General features: G+C 38.5%; 1 protein-coding gene across 1 annotated transcript in view; it reads left to right on the plus strand.

Annotated features, from left to right (window-relative positions):
• The window catches only part of MAP3K5 (mitogen-activated protein kinase kinase kinase 5), a 201595-nt gene that overhangs the window by 50050 nt on the left and 131863 nt on the right, over positions 1 to 19682 (plus strand). The window contains exon 2 of the mRNA XM_077776139.1: positions 15991 to 16130. Coding sequence (XP_077632265.1) covers positions 15991 to 16130 — 140 coding nt within the window. The remainder of the gene's footprint in view (positions 1 to 15990; positions 16131 to 19682) is intronic.

Below are 19682 nucleotides of genomic sequence, written 5' to 3' on the forward strand. Positions count from 1 at the left end.
CGCCCCAGCTGCCCCTGTGCCATGGGAGGTGACAACACAGCCAACAGGGACTGTTGCTCAGGGTGACGGAGTGAAGCGGTCTCTGCTAGACATGACAGTGGGGCAATGGACATAACCTGAAACTGTTTGAAGCAAACCGAGGTACACACTGAGCTGGCTGTTCAAGCACCTTCTCAGGGGCGTGCAGTTATTTACCCTGATCTGTCCCCTTCAAACCTCAAAAGAGTAACTCTAGATACTGGTTGTTTCCATACGGCCTAAGGCTTTTCTGGAAGATGTTCTTCAATCACTTCAATTAGAGATTTTGTCAAGACTGCAAAAGAGTCTCTTGAGAAGAGTGAACCCCTCTGTGTAGATTTCGTATCACCAGGTTACCAAACCAGAAAAGTATAGAAACCTATCTCTAAATTACTGACTGTTCTCTGTGGTAGGAATAAGGTGTGAAGGTCCCTTCCAATCCGTGGCCCATTCTCTTAATGATGGCTAATATTTCTTAAGGGCTCACTGTTGTTCAGTCCTTTCTGTGACAGGGACTATTATTATTTGTAAATAGTAATTGCAAATAATTACTATTATTTGACAGTAATAGCCTGGGGGAACAGGGGTCTTAGGCCTAGGGTCTCCAGTAATGCTTGCTGCACAGCCGAAGTGTGACCGGGACAGCCCGAGTCCTCCAGCCACACCCTACGCGAGGGCAGGACCCGCCGGCTATCTGTAACGCCTGGTCAGTACTGACTACAGATGGGCCACATTTAATTCGACATCCCTTTGTTTCTGTACCTCTCTCAGATCCCGTCACTTTGTCAGGGGTCCCTACCGAGTAATCAGTTCTCAGTGTTGTATCTGTCCAGATGCCCTGTATTTCATCATCTTTCCTGGAGGTGAGTTTTTCCTTTTGCCCCTCCTGCTTCAGCAATGTGAATTAAAAGCTGTCTCCTTACCATCAGATGCCTCTTCTCCAGAGTTTTCCCGTTCAGCTAGTAGGTACCTCCTGGCTTCTAGTGCACAGACCAACGCGTCCTCAGCTGGAGGCTTGCAAGAGGAGCCAAGGAAAGGGAAGGGAGCCAAAACTCCTGGGACCAGAGAGTAGAGAGGATAGATAACAGGGCAGCCCAGCGCTACCTAAGAGAAGGGGAGTGTATTTAGTCATGCAATTTAGAATGTGTGAAAGCAGAAGCCAAATGAAGTATCCTTCTTCCGAGTAAGAAAAACGTTTTTACTGAAAAGCGTTCCTAAGAAGTGATTGTGCAATTTAGTTCACTACTTGTAAACTTCCTGCAGGAAGCCTGAAGAGACAGAATGATAAGCCTTTCCTCCCTCATAGGGAGATTGTGCACACGTCCATTCATTGGTGGTGGGGCAGTTTTTTGGCAGAGAGAAACTCCTATATTATGCAATCATGAGCAGCTAGAAATGCCCCTCCTTCCCAGTCAGTGTACTGAAAGATGACCATTTCTCAAGGCTTCTTTTGGAGGTGTTGCCCCTGCAGTGCCTTCTCTGAGACCCCCTCCATCAGAATTAATCACTCCTTGTTCTGTGCCCCCATTGAACATTTACATACACTTCCCATTTGACCTTGGACTTCTGTAGCTTACAAACACCTGAAGGTTATAAGCTCCTCAATGGGTGCTGATTTCCTTGACCCCTTCATAGTACCTTGTACAGAACAGATAGTAGATGCTTGTTAAACAAGTGTGAGAGCCAAGGAAGCATTTCCTAAGTGCCTGATGGGATTGAAACAAGGTTAAGATACCAGAGCCTCCCATGTGGTGTGATAAGAGGCTATTGAAAGCCTCGGAGGAGGGCATCACTGAGTGGATAATACACTGAAGGGGGCTGTGGCCAGGTCAGTTCCTCCTGGTCTATTGCTGTGTCTGTGGAACAGACTTATCCCCACATTCTCCATTGGAGGGCTTAAAAAATTTTTTTGGGGGGCACCTGGGTGGCTCAGTCGGTTGAGCGTCCGACTTCGGCTCAGGTCATGATCTCACAGTTCATGGGTTCAAGCCCCGCATCAGGCTCTGCTGACAGCTAGCTCAGAGCCTGGAACCTGTTTCAGATTCTGTATCTCCCTCTCTCTCCACCCTCCCCTGCTCGTGCTGTCTGTCTGTCTGTCTGTCTCTCTCTCAGAAATAAATAAAATAAAAAAAAATTTTTAATGCTTATTTATTTATTTTTGAGAGAGAAAGAGGGAGAGAGACAGAGTGTGAGTGGGGGAGGGGCAGAGAGAGGAAGACACAGAATCCAAAGGAGGCTCCACCTAGAGCCTGATACGGGGCTCAAAGTCATGAACTGTGAGGTCATGACCGATGATCTCTTCATGACTGAAGCGAGCCAAAGTCAGATGCTTAACTGACTGAGCCCCACCCCCGGCCCGATTTGAGGGCTTCTAAGGGGTATGTTTTTCTCAGTCTTCACTTTAGTGTGTCTGACCTTTGAGGTGTACTGATAGCTCTTGTTTTAAGTGACATTTTTGTGATCACATTAATCCACACATTTAAACAAACCTTTACTTTCCTAGAGAGTTAAGAGAATTGTTGATATTTAATTTTAATTGGAGGAAAAAAAGAAAGAACCCAGACTCTTAGATCAGCCACCTAAGTCTGTCAGCAATAAAAGCATTCTTTAACAACACATAGTTTTAATTCTAACACATTCTCTCCAGTAGGTCTTCCTTAAGAAGGAAGCTTTAAAACCCCCAAAGAGGATTGTTGAATTCAAATGCATTGTCAACATATATATAGGCCATGGAGTGACATCATTACTGGCAGAATCATATTTACACATCTGCTGTGTTAACAGAATTACAGATACTCTCTGAAGAAGATGTAGAAGTTGGAACAAAAACAGTTCACATTTTGACTAGACGTGGATTATTTATTAAGTGTTGCAAATGACTTTGACAGACTACAGAGAACAGAAAAGCATAACATCTCTTAGAGATGTTGGTGAGTTCTGCATCAGAGGTTTCCACTTGTTGACACTTTAAGAATCCTGGAGCACAGCGGAGCTCCTGGGCACGCACTCACACTTCTGGGTGATCCAATTGAGTTTATGAATACAAGAGATGACAGCTGTAAATGCAAGAAGGAAAAAAAACAAAAACAAAAAAACCTTTCAAACTGGCCTGTTCATCAGGGTGAGTAACTTTCTGCCAAACAAGTAGGGTGTGAGCTGGGTTTCTTTCATTTTACTACCCGTATTCTTCCTGCAGTAGGAACAAGTTTAGTGATTATTGCTTGCAATTCAATCACTTATTGCATGAGGAATAAAACTGTTTGATAAAGAATACATGTATTGCGTGGCATTGTACACTAATATTTCACTTTTTAAAACCTCTAAACCATAAGGGCTCCTACCACAGTCTCTTATCACATTTAAAGTAATTTCTTAATATCATCAAAAACCTTGTCAGTTATTGGGGCGCATGGGTGACTCAGCTGGTTAGGCATCCCACTTCGATTTCGGCTCAGGTCATGATCCCAGGGTCTGGAATCAAGCCCTGCACCAGGCCCTGTATCTCTGGGCTGAGTGTAGAGCCTGTTTGGGATTCTCTCCCTTTCTCTCTCTCTCTCTCTGCCTCTGCCCTGTTTGTGCCCCCACCTCTTAAAATAAAAAAAAAGAAACATTTAAAAAATATATAAATTAAAAAATCTTGTCAGTTGTCAAATTTTCTCATGCATGTCATATTTTTTAAAGTTTGTTTAGTCAGAGTCCAAAAGAGGTATATACCTGGTTATGACGGTGTCCCTAAAGTCTTTACTGCCTAATTTCTCTCTCCATTTTGTTCTCCTGCTCCCTCTAATGTTTCTCTGAGGAAACCTGGTCATTTTTCCTGTAGAATTTTCCATTAGCTGAATTTTATTGATTATATCCCCGTGCTACACTGTTTTAGTAACTTTTATTGTTTTTGTAGCTATAATGCGTATACGTTGCAGCTATTTCCCTAGACACAGTGTGAAAATCTCAATCAGAACAACCTCAAACGTGAATGAAATTGCCATGGCCATTTTTGCTAGGGAGCATCATCGGATAATGTTCCAGGACTGGCTGGCCACTTCCTGCTGTCTCTGTGTAGATGAGTCGTAAATGTATAAAACAGGATGCCCATCTGTGAGGAACAATCAGATTTTCTCCCAAAATGATCTCACATCAATTCTTATAACTTTATAGAACTTAATCCAGTGCCAATTGAATGAGGCTGGTTATTGGTTCCAACTGGTGGGGAGGACTCTTGTGGAAGATTCTTCTACAAAGAGCTTTGCTGTGTGTCAGGAGCTTCACTAAGGCATGAATGCAGACAGCTTTGCTGATTCAATTAAAATTGAATGTGAGAGACACCCCCCGCCCCCCAAATGGCATGCACTTTGACCACAATAAAAGCTATAGTAAACTCTAAAATAGGCTGTTCAAAATTTTATGAATAGCTTCTTCAGCACCTGATAAAAATAGATTGATTACTTAAGTACTGAAATTTGTTACATGAAATGAGTTTATAGAGATCAAAATTTATGATTATGGACTCTTAAAACAAGAATAATACCTTTAGAAAATATAATAATTTAAGAGAGAAACAGTTTTCAATGGCAATTCAGAAATTTGTAACATCGGGGTGGCCCAGTCAGTTAAACATCTGATTCTTGAGTTCAGCTCACGTCATGATCACACAGTTTGTGAGTTTGAGCCCCACGCTGGGCTCCATGCTGACAGTGCAAAGCCTGCTTGGAATTCTCTCTTTCCCTCTCTCTGTGTTTCTCTCTCACTCTCTCTCTCTCTTTCTCTAAATAAATAAATAAATAAATAAAAGAAATCTTTAACATCACAGCAACTTGATACCCTATTTCTGCATATAATGTCAACATGGCCCTGTCACATAATAAACTTTAGAGTTAATTTTGACTTCTGCTTTTCTTATATTACCTACTCTTTATAGATTATTGACTAGGTCTACTGTTACTGCCATAACATTAAAAAATAAATTTTTAAAGTATACACGGACCCTATTTTAACTTATAAAGAGAATAACACTTTATTTGTGATGTAGGGCCTACTTATATTTGTTTAATAAGAAAGATATATTGGGGTGCCTTGGTGGCTCAGTTGGTCGACTGTTCGACTCTTGATTTCTGTTCATGTCATGTTCCTAGGGCCATGGGATTGGGCCCTGCATCAGGCTCCACCCTGAACATGGAGCCTTCTTGAGGTTCTCTTTCTCTCTCTCTCTCTCTCTCTCTTTCTCTTTCTCTCCCTCTCCTCTCTCCCCTGCTTGCATGAAGTCTCTTTCTCTAAAATAAATTTAAAAAAATATGTGAGGACTGCTTTTTCAAGGCTGACTTTTCTCCTCTACCTTAAATTCAAACCTGTCTTTCTCATCTGAAAATCTAGAAATTGTCCCCATTTATTAGCTACCCCTCCCTTTAAAATCTTCATCTTTCTATTAATGTTCAAGTACTCCACCTTAAAACTAAAAACCTTTAGATCTTTCTATCCCTTTAAAGTATTGTCTGACCTCTGGGTTTCCTTACTGAATGTAAATATCTCTACCGTGGGTCTTAGTAAATGTTCATCGTCTTCCTCTTCTCTTCTGGGGAGTTTTCAGTGTTCATTATCTCCATTCCTTCACCTCTTAGTCAGCGCTTTGAGTTCTGCTGTACTCACCTTCTAAATCCTTGTTGTAGGCTGAAAACTGATCCTTACCCCTGTGCTCCAATGTCTATGCCAAAACCCTGGGACCCGTGAATGCTGCCTTGTTTGGAAAAAGGGTCTTTGCAGATGTGATTGAGTTAAGGGTCTTGATAAGGAGATGATCTCAAACTCCTGGGATGGGCCCTAACTGCCGTCACAAGTGTCTCTCTATGAGAGAGACAAAGGGCAGTTTGACACTACCGGCACACACGCGACAGGCCAAGGGATGCCAAAAATGGCTTGATTATAGAAGAGGCAAAGAATAGATTCTCCTTTAGAGCTTCTGGAGATAGCATGGTCGTGGCCCTGGTCACACTTTGATTTTGGACATCCAGCCTCTAAAACTATGAAAGAGGGGCATCTGGCGGGCTCAGTCAGTTAAGCTTCAGACTCGTGATTTTGGCTCAGGTCATGGTCTTGCAGTCCTTGAGTTCGAGCCCTGCATCCAGCTTCACACTGACAGCACAGAGCCCGCTAAGGGTTCTCTTTCTCTCTCTTTCCCTCTCTCTCTCTACTCCTCTCCTACTCTCTCTTTGTCTCTTTTAAGGTAAATAAATAAACTTAAAAAAAACTGTGAGGGATGCCTGGTTGGCTCAGTCTGTTAAGTATCTGACTGTAGTTCAGGTCATCATCTCATGTGACCTGAGTTCAAGCCCCACATTGGGTTCTTCTTGAGCTCAAGCCCCACCCACATCAAGCTCTTTGTTGTCAGCACAGAGCCCGCTTTGGATCCTCTGCCCCCTCTCTCTCTGCCCCTCCCCTCCATGAATAAACATTAAAAAAAAATAACAGGGTTGTTTTAAGGGAATTTTGTTATAATGACTACAGGAAACTAAATACTGTCCTCTTTTACTAGTCTTGGCAAAAATTGTTGACTGGAGAAGAATTGACTTTCACAAAGTGAACATGCCTGAATACCCGGATCAAGCGGCAGAACCTTACCAGCCATCCAGAAGACCTCCCTGAGTCCCCTTTCAGCTATCGCCCTCCACCAAAGTATCTACTAGTTATTTTACTTTCAATATCAAATTTTTGAGCATCATAGAAACAAAATCGTAAAATACCTACTCTTTTATATCCATATTCTTTTAACAGTCTGTGAGATTCATTCATGTTGTCCCATGTAGTTGTATATCTTTAAAAATTCATTGTTGTGTGATAGCCACTGTCTCTGTATAGCACACTTTATTTCTTCTACTGTTGATAATTTACAAATAGTGCTGTTATGAACATTTATTACACCTGCATTTTGATGAACTATGTTTCTCTTGAGTATTTGATGAAGAAGGGATTTCCTGAATCATAGATGCATTTTCTTTTTTTGCTATGTTGTCTAAGTTGTTCAATCTCATCTATACCTGCCACTTCAACTGTTACATCACTGTGACTCTTAAATCTGTCTGATTCTTTGGCTTTTTGGGTATTGAATTGTGTAAGTTCTTTATAGATTTTGGATACTAGCGCTTTATCAGACATGTCATTTGCAAATATCTTCTCCCATTCCTTAGGCTGCCTTTTAGTTTTATTGATTGTTTTTTTTTTGTTTTTTTTTTTTGTTTTGTTTTGTTTTTGCAGTGCAGAAGCTTTTTATCTTGATGAAGTCCCCATAATTCATTTTTGTTCTTGTTTCCCTTGTCTCAGTGATGTGCTTCTTAAGGAGTTGCTACGGCTGAGGAGGTCAAAGAGGTTTCTGCCTGTATTCTCTAGGATTTTTATAGTTTCCTATATCAGATTCAGGTCTCTTATCCGTTTTGAATTTATTTCTGTGTCTGGTATAAGAAAGTTGTCCAGTTTCATTCTTCTGCATGTTGCTGTCCAGTTTTCCCAACATTATTTGTTGAAGAGGCTGGCTTTCTTCCACTGGGTATTCTTTCCTGCTCTGTCAAAGATTAGTTGACCATAGTCGTGGCTCCATTATGGGTTTTCTATCCTGTTCCATTGATCTATATGTATGTTTTTGTGCCAGTGCCATACTGTCTTGAATATAGCTTGAAGTCTGGATATCTGATTCTGATTGCTGCTGCGATTTGGAATGACAGCTGTTAGTTAAATACACACACACGCACACGTGCACATACACACACACACACACCATTTAAAGTGTCTCAGTCCAAACTCAAGTTCTTACCAAAAAAACAGTATTTTTTCTTATGTCACTTATGTTAATGCCAAGCCATAAATGTTAACCATTCAGGTTTGAAATAATAACATCTTTAATTCATTCTTTATCCTGCATCCACCAAATCCCTAAAGCCTCTTGAACTCCCTCCCATGTTGCCTCTGTATTAATTTAGGAGCACACTCTCTTTTGACCCCTACCCCATCTCCCAGCTTCCAGTCTGTTTTGTCTATCATCCATCCACAAAATCTGGGTTTATCTTCCCCCAAACTTTGATTTGATATTGCCCTTCTCAGAACTCATAGATATGGATGGATCATCATTGATTATGGAATTAAGTCAAAATTCTTTGTGTTGGCTTTCTGTGTCTTCATAATTTGATTTCAACTTCATTTCTATGAATAATTATTCATATGAAGTTTTATCAGGGGTATTGACTTATATTTTAGCATTGTCTTTGGTAACATTTTTATGATAAATTGTTCAAAGGGCTTCCTATTAACATTTCTTATGATGGCTCCTTATAATAATCATGGATTGAGAGTTTTCTGTGCCTCATGTGCACGTAATCCTAATAGCTTTGTGCCGTAAATACCTGTTATTATTCTTGATTTATGGTTAAGGAAACCAAAGCTCAGTGAACTTAAGGTAGCGTCCAAGGTCATCCATCCAGAAACTTAATTAGGGCTCAAACACTGAAAGTCATGAAACGGCTTGTCTGTCATCTGTGTGCTCATCCCTCCTGTCAAGGGCCCTGGAGATGGGGAGAAGGTTCTTCTGCCAGCTTTTCACCGTGTGGTGTGCTTTTCTGAGGCTGCGTCTCCTCCTGGCAGAAAGCTGTGGTTCTGGGTCGGTCCTTTTGCTCTGGGATGGTCACCTTTTATGGGTATGTGCTAATTTCCCCCTCATGTTCTCTAAAGCTGGAGCATTAGGAACCGGACTCTTGTGGCTACTGTCTGGGCAAAGGGACATTAATTTTTATACCAGTCTTATTTGATTCTGCTTCTTCCTTCTCTCCCTTCTTATTTCCTCCCTCCTTTCCCCACTTTTTCTTTCCCTTTTGTCCCTTTCCCTCCCTAGGCATCTCCCTTTTCCTCCCCACTTCCTTCTGTAGATGCCATGGCTCTCAACATTTTTAACATCCAACTTCTGGAGGTTGATTGCCTCTGATCACCTGCTCCTGGTTCTCACTTTCCAGGTTAAAAAAAAAAATCAACTCCCCAGTGTAATAATCAAACAAGCATTAAACAAGCAAATTAAGGCTGGGGTGGGGACATTATGTATACTTTTGCCTTAGCAATATAAGAATGACTCATGTTTGAATCACTGTGCATACATTTATTGGAGTTTAGTGCTGAGGAAATTATGGGCCAAAATGTTTATTTTGACACAAATATGTATCATTATACATGATAGGGTTAACTAAATAACATACAGGAAAATAAAATGATGCCGATGAAGCTACATGAATAGTAATTCATACCAGGAATTGCCAAACCATGACCAGTTCAAGACAACAATGGTGGTAGATTATTCTTCTGTCCTTCATGAACATCTCAACAATTTACCTCTCTGATGGGAGATTTGCAATGTCCCAACATTGCATATCTGCCGAACTTTAGTAAACTGATTCAGAGTCTCTAGGAGACTCTACCAGGACACTACTAGGTCAGGAGTAACGTTTTAAAAATTTACATACAGTAGATTTATTGTAAATAACCCTTATTTATTCATAATATAGGAAAAAAATCAAAAGAATGCAAGAATTCTCTTAAGAATCTAAGATGGTATGGGCATTTGGAGGTTAGTGTCCGCACATTAGGGGATCTCTTATTGGTTCTCCCATTGAGAATTCCTTTGGGAATTGACTTTGTTTCCTACTGAAATTTTTGCTTCATTGCTCTGACCAAGCCCCAGGCACCTTGTGCCTTTCCTTTTTCTATGGTGCTTTTGATGTGTAGGACTTGTTTTTTTAGTGTGTTCTTTGAGGTGCTCCACCCCAACGCCACTGCCTGCTGATGCCTCATTCACATATGCTTCCATCATCTCTTCCACCAGGGCTGGCCTCCCTGGCCTCTGAACATTGCCATTTCTACTTTGCCAGCGCTGGCCACATTCTGCCCTGGGTTGGTATCTGCCAACTCATGTTTCTGCCCCACAAGAGATGGCAAAAATCATATCTAGTTAATTTTTTCCCTTAACTTTCACAACAGCAAATAAAACCTTTTCTATAATAAGTGCTCAGGATGTTTGTAGAATTAAAATGACACCAGTGGGTCATCTTGGGGAGTTAACAAAACCATCATGACTGAATGGGTAGTTCTGTGTGATAACTTGGGAAGTTTCCATTGATAATGGAGTTTTGGAGTCTTTTGTAGACTAGACTACAAGCCAAATCACTACTGGGCTCTTACCTTGTCATCTGATCTAATGCTGAAGGAAAACATTGAATAGATAAAAAGTAACTGAACATTAATGTTTTGCATCAGCTCTGCTGTTTACAAGCGACAGAAGCTCATGTGAGATATTTAGCTAACAGACAGGGTATTATGAAGGAAAAATTAAATAAAAAAGTAAATAAATAAAAGAAACACAGACCATGAACCGCTGCCATTTAATGACCAAAATGCAATTAGACACAACAGTTTTATGTGATTGCCCTAAAAATTTATTATGCTTTAATAAACCCCTGGTAAATCTAATTTTGTGCTCCATTTAACATTAACACAATTGGAAGAAAGGAAAGAAATGACACTTTAGGTAAAAATGTAAGAAATTTTTGTACCTTTGTCTCTATTTTTAAACAGACTTAATTTTTAAGTATTTAAACTTCAGTTTTTAAGTATAGCAGTTTTACTCACAATATTACCACAAAAACTCAATCAGAAAATGCATTTGGTAAAGAAACATATGATAGGAATATATGCTTTGGTCCTTAAATCTTTTTTTGCATCTTTAAATTTATGTTCTGATCTTAAGAACCTCTATAACCTATAAATGTAGGTAGGGTGTTGCTCAATGAAGAATTAAGAGGATGGGCTCTCCAGCTAGATTGCTTGTTTTTTGTTCTTAATTTTATTTTAGAGAGAGTGTGAGTAGGGATGGGCAGAGAGAGAGAGAGAGAGAGAGAGAATATCTCAAGCAGGCTCCGCACTCAGCACAGCGTCCAAAGTGGGACTCTATCTCCTGACTGAGATCATGACCCAAACTGAAATCAACAGTTGGTTACTCAACCAACTGAGCCACCCAGACATCCCCTAGTATGCTTGAGTTTGAAATTTTCCAAGGATAGAAGGGGTGCCATCACTTCCTAGCTGATTATGGGCAGATTACTTATACATTCTCTGACTCAGTGTCCTAAAATAATAATAATATTACCTACCAAAAAGGGGTATTATGAAGATTGAGTTGCAAATGACATGATTATTCATTTAGAAAATCCCAGAACATGTGCAAAAAAAAAAAAAAAAAAACTCCAGAAACTAATAAGTGAGTTTAGCAAAGTCTCAAGATAGAAGGTCAATATACAAAAATCAACTGTATTTTTAGATAGTTAGCAATGAACAGCTGGGATTCGAAATTTGTAAGAATACCATCTATAACAGCACCAAAAAAAATGAAACACTTAAGTATAAATCTAACAAAATACATGCAGGAACTGTCTGTTGATGGACGTTGAGGAGGGCACTTGTTGGGATGAGCATGGGGCGTTGTATGTAAGTGATGAATCATGGGAATCTACCCCCGAAACCAAGAGCACACTGTATACACTGTATGTTAGCCAACTTGACAATAAATTATATTTAAAAAATTAAAAGAAAGAAAATTATAAAATACTTAGGAAAGAAATCAAAGAAGACCTAAATAAATGGAGAGATATACTATATTCATGCATGGAAAGACCTGATGTATGATTCCCCCTAAAATGATCTATAGATTCAATACAATATCATTCAAAATCCCAGGAGGATTTTTTTTGTAGTTTTTAACTGATAGCTCTCAGCTACCAATTACACAGGAAACTTAACACATGAAAGCAAATAGAACAACTAAATTAGCTAAAACAGTTTTGAAAACAGAAGAATAGAGTTGGAAGACTCACAGTGTTTGATTTCAATACCTACCAGAAAGCCACAGTTATCAAAACTGTGTAGTGTTGGCAAAAGATAGATCAGAAAACCGAACAACAGACCCACACAAATGTAGCCAGTTAGTGTTTGACAGAGAAGCAGAGACCATTCAACAGAGAAAGGAGAGTCTTTATAACAAATAGGAACCTTGACCCATATCCTGCGTCATTTACAAAAATTAACCTAACATGGATCATAGACCAAAATGTAAAGTGTGAAGCTTTAAAATTTCTAGAAGAAAACATGAGAGAAAACTTTTGGGATCTTGGGTTAGGCAAGATACCATACCTAAAGCACAATCCATAAAAGAAAAAATTGATAAATTGGACTTAAAGGTAGAAATTTCTGCTCTTCTAAAAATACTGTCAACAGACTGGAAGGACAAGTCACAAACTGGGAGAAAATATTTGCAAATCACATTGTCTGACAAAGGAAAAATATCCAGATAATATAAAGAACCCACAAACCTCAACAATAAGAAAACAAACAATTTAAGAAAATGGGGCACAGGCTCTGATCACCTCACCAGAGAAGAAGGAAGAGTACATTTTACTCCATGGAAATTAAAACATAAATTTAGAAAAGAATATAAATATATCAGTCATCTGGACCTGAGGTAGAAAAAAGTATGTCTTTTTCTGAGTTGTACCGTATTCAGTATATTAAAATTATACACACAAGCATCTTTAATGTTCTAAACAGCATCCAAAAAAATGTATCTGTTCCTACTTAGACATTCAGACCTGATGAGTTCTCCCCATTTTCTTGTACCATATATTTTGAATATCTAGTTTCACTCTTAATCCGAAAGCCTGCTGCAGTGGTTTTATTTTATTTTAGCATCAAATCCCAGGAGTCAGTTCTCTGGAAATAACCCATCTCCCTTCTTCTTGTGACTGCTTTAACTTAGCTAGTATTTTTCTTTGCATGTCTCTCATTTATTTTTCATCAGCCACTGTTTTGCTCAGTTTCTTTCAGCCCCATGTTACGCTGCCTCTTGATTTTGAAGCCCTGTGACTGACTGCGAGTGGCTGCTATCTGTGGGAGGAGGAAACGGTGTGGGTGCAGGAGGCAGATGGGGCGTGTAGGTGGGACGCAATGACTCATTTTCTCATGTGTTGATTTTTGATGTAGAAATGTGAAGGACCCCAAAAGAAAACTCTTTATTTGTATTAAAGAGCCCTTAAGTCATTTTAGCCTTGGAAAAAAAAATCTTTTGAAGCTCCTTTGACCTGGCTGCCTCTTTGATAACCTCACTAAATCCTCTGTGCCTTCAGCCTCCGTTTGATCTGATTTATTTCTCCTTCACGGAATGAGAATTCTAACCTCACGTTCATTAGACAAGGCCAATTGCATCAAACAGCTTAAGAGTCTGCATTATTTTTTTGTGCTGCGGTTCAGTTTTACGTTCAGTCACACAGGTTGTGTTGTTTTTCTTTCTTTCTTTCTTTTTTTTTTAAATTTATTTCTGAGAGAGAGACAGAAACAGCATGAGCAGGGGAGGGGCAGAGAGAGAGGGAGACACAGAATCCGAAGCAGGCTCCAGGCTCTGAGCTAGCTGTCAGCACAGAGGCCGACGCGCGGCTCCAACCCATGAACTGTGACATCATGACCTGAGCCAAAGTAGGACGTGTAGCCGACTGAGCCACCCAGGCATCCCTCAGTATTGTTTTTCTTATATTTTGGTGGGTTTTAAAAGTCATCAATGTTCATAAGAAAAACTGTAAAAAATATATAGAAGGAATAAAGAAGAAAATATAAAGCACAATTGCAATGCACAACTATTATGGTTTATATTTTGGGGTACAACTTTCCAGACATTTTTTTCACACGCATATATTCACATATAATATATATATTACAATGTATTTAATACTTTTTTTACTTACTATAGCTTGAGCTTACCTCTGTTGCTAAATATTCTTCTACAGTATCGTTTTTTTAATTAAGTTTTTATTTTAATTCCAATGGAGTTAACATACAAGTGTTATATTAGTTATACAATATAAGTGTTATATTAGTTTCAGGTGTACAATATAGTGATTCAAAAGTATCGCTTTCAATTTTTGCATAATAAGCCACTATTTGAATACATGTATCTACTTACCTACCTACCTATTTTCCTATTAATGGCATTTTCCATTTTTATTGCAAAAAATATAATTCAGTGGACATCCTTACAAGTAAACCTGCCACACTTATAGGAATTTTCTTGGGGTAAATTCTTAGGACTGGAGGTATTAGATTAAAAAAAAATGTAAATAATTTTAAGTATTTAAGTTTCCTGGGAAGTTTAAACTTCTCCTTGGCATATGAGTATCATTTCTCTGCATCTTTGTTGGCACTCTTTAGTATTTTTGACAAAAAAAGGGGCATTTAATAGTTTGCTTAATGCACTTACATTTTCTATTGTAATGTTTTTATGGTTGCTTATTTGTTCTAAGGAACAATAAGAGATGATTTATAGTGATATTAACCATTTATCTCTCACATATTGCAAATATTTTTAACAAATTAGCATCATCTGTTAAATTCGTTACAAGGTATGTTAACATGTTCATTTTAATTGTGATTAAAATTTGTTTCACCATAATATTTTCCAAATACTACTAGTTATGATTACAAAGGGAGCTCTTGGTTTGCATAATAATTTTGCATCTCAACACCTTATTAAAATATTTTATAGCTTATAATAGTTACTTAGTTGATTCTATTGGGATTTTTTTTGGTTGATAGCCAAAAATCTTCAAGTAATGATAATTGTGTATTCTATTTTGTACTATTATATCTCTTTACTTTGCGAAATCTTATGGCATTATTGGGAATTTTCAGAAAGACAACTAGGAGTGGAAATAATTGACTGCTTTGTCTTTTTTCCTGATTTTCATGGGAATACCTATAAATACCAAGTTTGCACTTGTGAATGTATATCATTTTCATGTTAAAGTAGTGCTTTTCTATTTTTGGTTTGCAATTATTTTTAATGAGAAATGGGTTTTGGATTTTAATTATGCACTTGGAGCATCTGTGGAGATGTTGATGATTTTTTTTTTCCATTGAGCCATCCTTGCATTCCCAAAATAAATTTTAAACCCATGATCTAGTTTTTTTAAAGTGTAATGCTTGGTGCATTTTCTTCATGTTTTTCCATTTTTTTGTTCATATACAAAATGAGTTTGAGACTAACCGATATTTCATTTTTTGGAGATTATTGTCAAATTTTGGTGTCAGGTTTATACTTACCTTGGTGTTAGTCTTCTCTGAGCTTTGGTAGAATTTGATCTGTGGGGTTATATTATCCTTCTTAGTCATAATTTTCTATACCTTTGCTTTCTTTTTTTTCTTGAGTATAATTGCTGGGGACTTGCTGGATATTGATAACAATAAATAATTAATTACTTACAAAATACAGCTCTGGATTAATTCACAATCCAGATTACCTGTTTAATTTACCTGTTTGATTTTTTTAATGTTTATTTATTTATTTTGAGAGAGAGAGAAAGAGAGAGAGAGAGAGCATGTGCAAGCTAGGCAGAGGGAGAGAGAGAATCTTAAGCAGGCTCCACACTGTCAGCACAAAGCTGGATGTGGGGTTCGATCTCATGAACAGTGAGATCATGATCTAAGCTGAAATCAGGAGTCTGAGGCTTAACCTACTGAGCCACCCAGACATCCCTTACCTATTTGCCTTTTTAAATCTCATTTTATATTCATCACTTATGGCAGTTTCCCGTGGATCTGCTTCTGGAGCCTGAGTTCACTTGTTTTAATGTTGAAATTTCACAGAGCTTTAGCCCCAGCAGCCCACCATTGCAGACTATGCTTAGTTTCCAGTAATTATGTAATCCCCTTCATGTTTAAAAAAAAATGCAGATTTGCTGCATTTTCTAAAACCACTTCCACGTAGAACTACAAATTCAAAATTCAGTGGTAAGTGAGGAGGGAAAATCCCTATCATCACCTCATTTCCTCTTTGAATACTAAGTTGTTGAAAAGTTGTGCTTACTGAGCATTATTTAGGTGTCATCTTTGGGGGGCTTTGTTTTGTGTTTGCAGATATCGCCGTGGTGGAGATGAGTGACGCCTTCCGACAGCCATCATTGTTTTACCACCTTGGGGTCAGAGAAAGTTTCAGCATGGCCAACAACATCATCCTCTACTGTGATAATAATTCAGACTCTCTGCAGTCACTGAAGGTACCTGACTTGTTTACTCCATGTTGACTGTAGGCACTAGAGTTTTAGGGATACCTCTTCAGTCTCCCTGACATCAAAAACTCTTTAAGTAGCTTATGTTTGTGAAAGGCTGTTTTTGTCCGTCCAATAATCTCACAGCAGTTACTAGCAAAGTTGTGAGGTTTATCTAGAATTCAGTGCAGAAGTTCAATGACATACAGGTAGAAAAATTGCCATGTTGAGTTCTGAACTGCAGTTAGAATTGCACCTGGAGAGAAGTGCATTCCCAGAAAGTTGTCCGTGTCCACCGGAGAAGGAAATGGAGATCACATGAAGTATGGTCAAGCCGCGTGCTGTGTCACCGTTGGGAGTTTCACTGGGCACACCTGTCTTCACCTAGAAATACACTTCCTACTGAAAGTACTCTGAAGAGAAATTCTCTCTCCGAATAGCACCGGAAAACTGCCATCCTTTTCACTGTCAGATGATTTCAGAAACTTAAGAATTCAGGGAAAGGAGAAATAAAAACCTACTACACTTGTCTACAAAACTCGGCATGTCCCATGTCATACTCTCCAATATAGCATCATAATGGTATTTCTTCCATCCATAAAGATTGTCTAAAATGCTTTTGCAGGGCCAAGTGATTTTGCACTGTGTGATTCTTTGAAAAGCACGCAACGATTCAGTGAAATGCATGCTGAGTCTGATATCATCCATTTCCTTTGTGAAACTTCCAGCTAGCTTTATGCAACTTTTTCTCATCTATCTCTTCCAGTTTTCAAATCAAAGTCAAACTTGGGACATGGAGCCCTAAAACCAGAACCATATTTCCAGTGGCTTAGTAATTATTATATGACGATCTCTAACCCCAAACCCACGAAAAAAAAAGTAGTATTTTGTTTTTATCTGAATATCTAAAGCTTGTATGACTTTTTTGAAAAATCTGTAGTTTCATTTAGCAAATATACATTTACTGAATGGCAGCATTGTCAGGCTATTGATAGGCTATCCCTTTACAGAATATTCTGAAATAGTCCTAAGAGATTTGCCCCTACTCTGTCTGAATCTGTTTTTCTACCTGGAGCAATTCTTTAACCTACCCCTACTTTATTTCACCTTAGATTTACCCCTCTAATTACTGCATCATAAAGTTTTGTGATGGTGTATTTTAATTAACATTTTGATTTACTACCATTTATAACATATTAGAAGTCAATAAAGGAATGAAATTATTTTATTCTTTTTGCATTATTTTATTTTATTTACATTAAGTATTCTAAGCAGGCCGTGTTGTGTTAGACATTTTTCACTTTACCCTACTTTTATACTTGCCCTAGGTTATTCTATGATTCAATTTTGACTATTCTTTGCTGGAGACATTTTTTTAAATTTTTTTTTATTTTTTATTTATTTCTAGGAGAGAGAGAGAGAGAGAGAGACAGCGTGAGCAGGGGAGGGTCAGAGAGAGAGGGAGACGCAGACTCTGAAATAGGCTCCAGGCTCTGAGCTGGCAGTCAGCACAGAGCCCGACGCGGGGCTCGAACCCACGAACCGCGAGATCATGGCCTAAGTGAAAGTCGGACGCTTAACTGACTAAGCCACCCAGGCGCCCCTGCTGGAGACATTTTTAAAAAATGAATTAAAATTACATTTGAGAGAAGGAGTTGAAGTTCATCTTATCAGAAATGTTTATGGGACAAATAAATTGATTTATAATTGCTTTTTACCAGCCTTTACTCGGAAGTGTTACTGGTACGTGAATACAGTAGGTCTTTAAAAACGCTGGTCTATCTGAAATATACTCATTTATCTTGTACCTAATAGCTGCTTGTAACTGAGCGCTTACTTTGTGTTTCACCCACACACATTTTCACATTTAATTCTAAAAACATCCCTGTGGGGTATGTTATATGCTGTTATATCATTATTTCATAGAATCGCAGACTGAAGCTCAAATAATTTCAATCATCTGCCTGATTCCAAGGCCCACCCTCTTAACCACTAAACTTTATTGCAATTTCTTCTAGTTAGAAGGATATCCAGCTTTCCTGTTAAGTGTGTTCATTGAGAAAACCCAGCAACTATGTCTGCCCCCTGAATTGTTCCGTGCAGCAGTCATCTTTTCTTTTCTCTTACTCCTTCTGCTAGCTTAAGCTTTTGCTCTTTGCTATTGTTGTTGTTGTTTGTTTAGCTTGATCCTAGTCCAAATAAATCTCTGGTTGCAAAGGACAAAGTTCCCTGGGACAGAAAGTATTTTTTTTCAATCTAACAATTCCCTCTGAGCCCTAGAAATTTCTTTGGTCTTCTGCTACTGAGAAAGTGTGTGTGTGTGTGTGTGTGTGTGTGTGTAATTAATTTCCATTGCAGTTCATTATAGATGTTATCTCTGCCTTCTGCCAACAGAAAACTTCTGTGAAATAAGGCAGAACAGGAGTTATTATAAAAATAGGTATAGATTAGCCAAATAAAATAAAAGTGAATCAGTTCCCTGTTTTCACAGGGCACAGACGGAACGAGAATGCTATTCTTGTCACATATCTAGCTTCACTTAGGGTGATTCTTTGACCATCTAGAAAGTACAGCGGCACCAGTTTTATTTTCATCTACTGCTCTTTGTTGAAGAGAGCAGTTCCTCTTTGGCAACAAATCCTCAGGACAAAATCATAGGAAAAAAAAAATTTTAACTTTAGGCTCCTAAAAAATAATTGATAGGAACCATAAAAATATTGAAATCTGTGTCTGGGTTTTCATATGAAAGCATATTTAGAGTCTAATCAAACCATGTACTTGCAGTAAGATTTGTATCCATTTGAAATCACAAGTACTATCTTATTGCAGTAAGAATGAAATATTTAATTTTTTTTCAGAAAGAGATCATTACACTTTGAGAAAGAAGTTGATAGTTGTTTCCCTTAGCATTTTAACATCACAATTTTCACTGTTTTCTTTAAATAAATACCACGATAACTTCTTATATGCATGTTAATGAGACTCTGCTAAGACTTAACATTTGCTTGAAAATAAGAAATGGCTCTAACAGTTTTTTTCAGGTTCATTTCATGCGTTACAGAAATGATCAGACTTCCATCCAGGCGGGGCCTCTCACCAAATGGGAGAGTAAGCCTGAACTTGACAAACCAATGAGTCGACCCATGAAAGGCATCTGAAAGGCATCTGACATCAGAAAGGACTTGGGGAAAATGAATGGCTGTTGTATAGAGTGTGGAAATAGTTCTAATGAGCCATTTCTTCTATCAGCAGAAATTCCTTTTCTAGCAACAGCTCTCAGCTCTACTTACTGAGATTCGTTTCCCTTTTCCTTTCTTCAGCTCCCATTCTTCTCTTCAGGCCACTACCCACTCACTTTAAACAATGCTGCTTATAAAAACAAAGCAACACAAAACAAGGAAACACCACTGCATACCATCAGGTAGTCAACAATTAAAAGCCCTTATAATGCCCAGGACAAGGACAAGGCTGGGCGCAGCAGGAGACAGGTGCTGCTGGTGACAGCGTAGGATTGGCACTACTTCCAAAGAGCAATTTGGCAACACCTGATATTATCAGATG

The sequence above is a fragment of the Crocuta crocuta genome, unplaced genomic scaffold (assembly GCF_008692635.1).
Source record: "Crocuta crocuta isolate KB4526 unplaced genomic scaffold, BGI_CrCroc_1.0 scaffold25, whole genome shotgun sequence".
Lineage (NCBI taxonomy): Eukaryota > Metazoa > Chordata > Mammalia > Carnivora > Hyaenidae > Crocuta > Crocuta crocuta.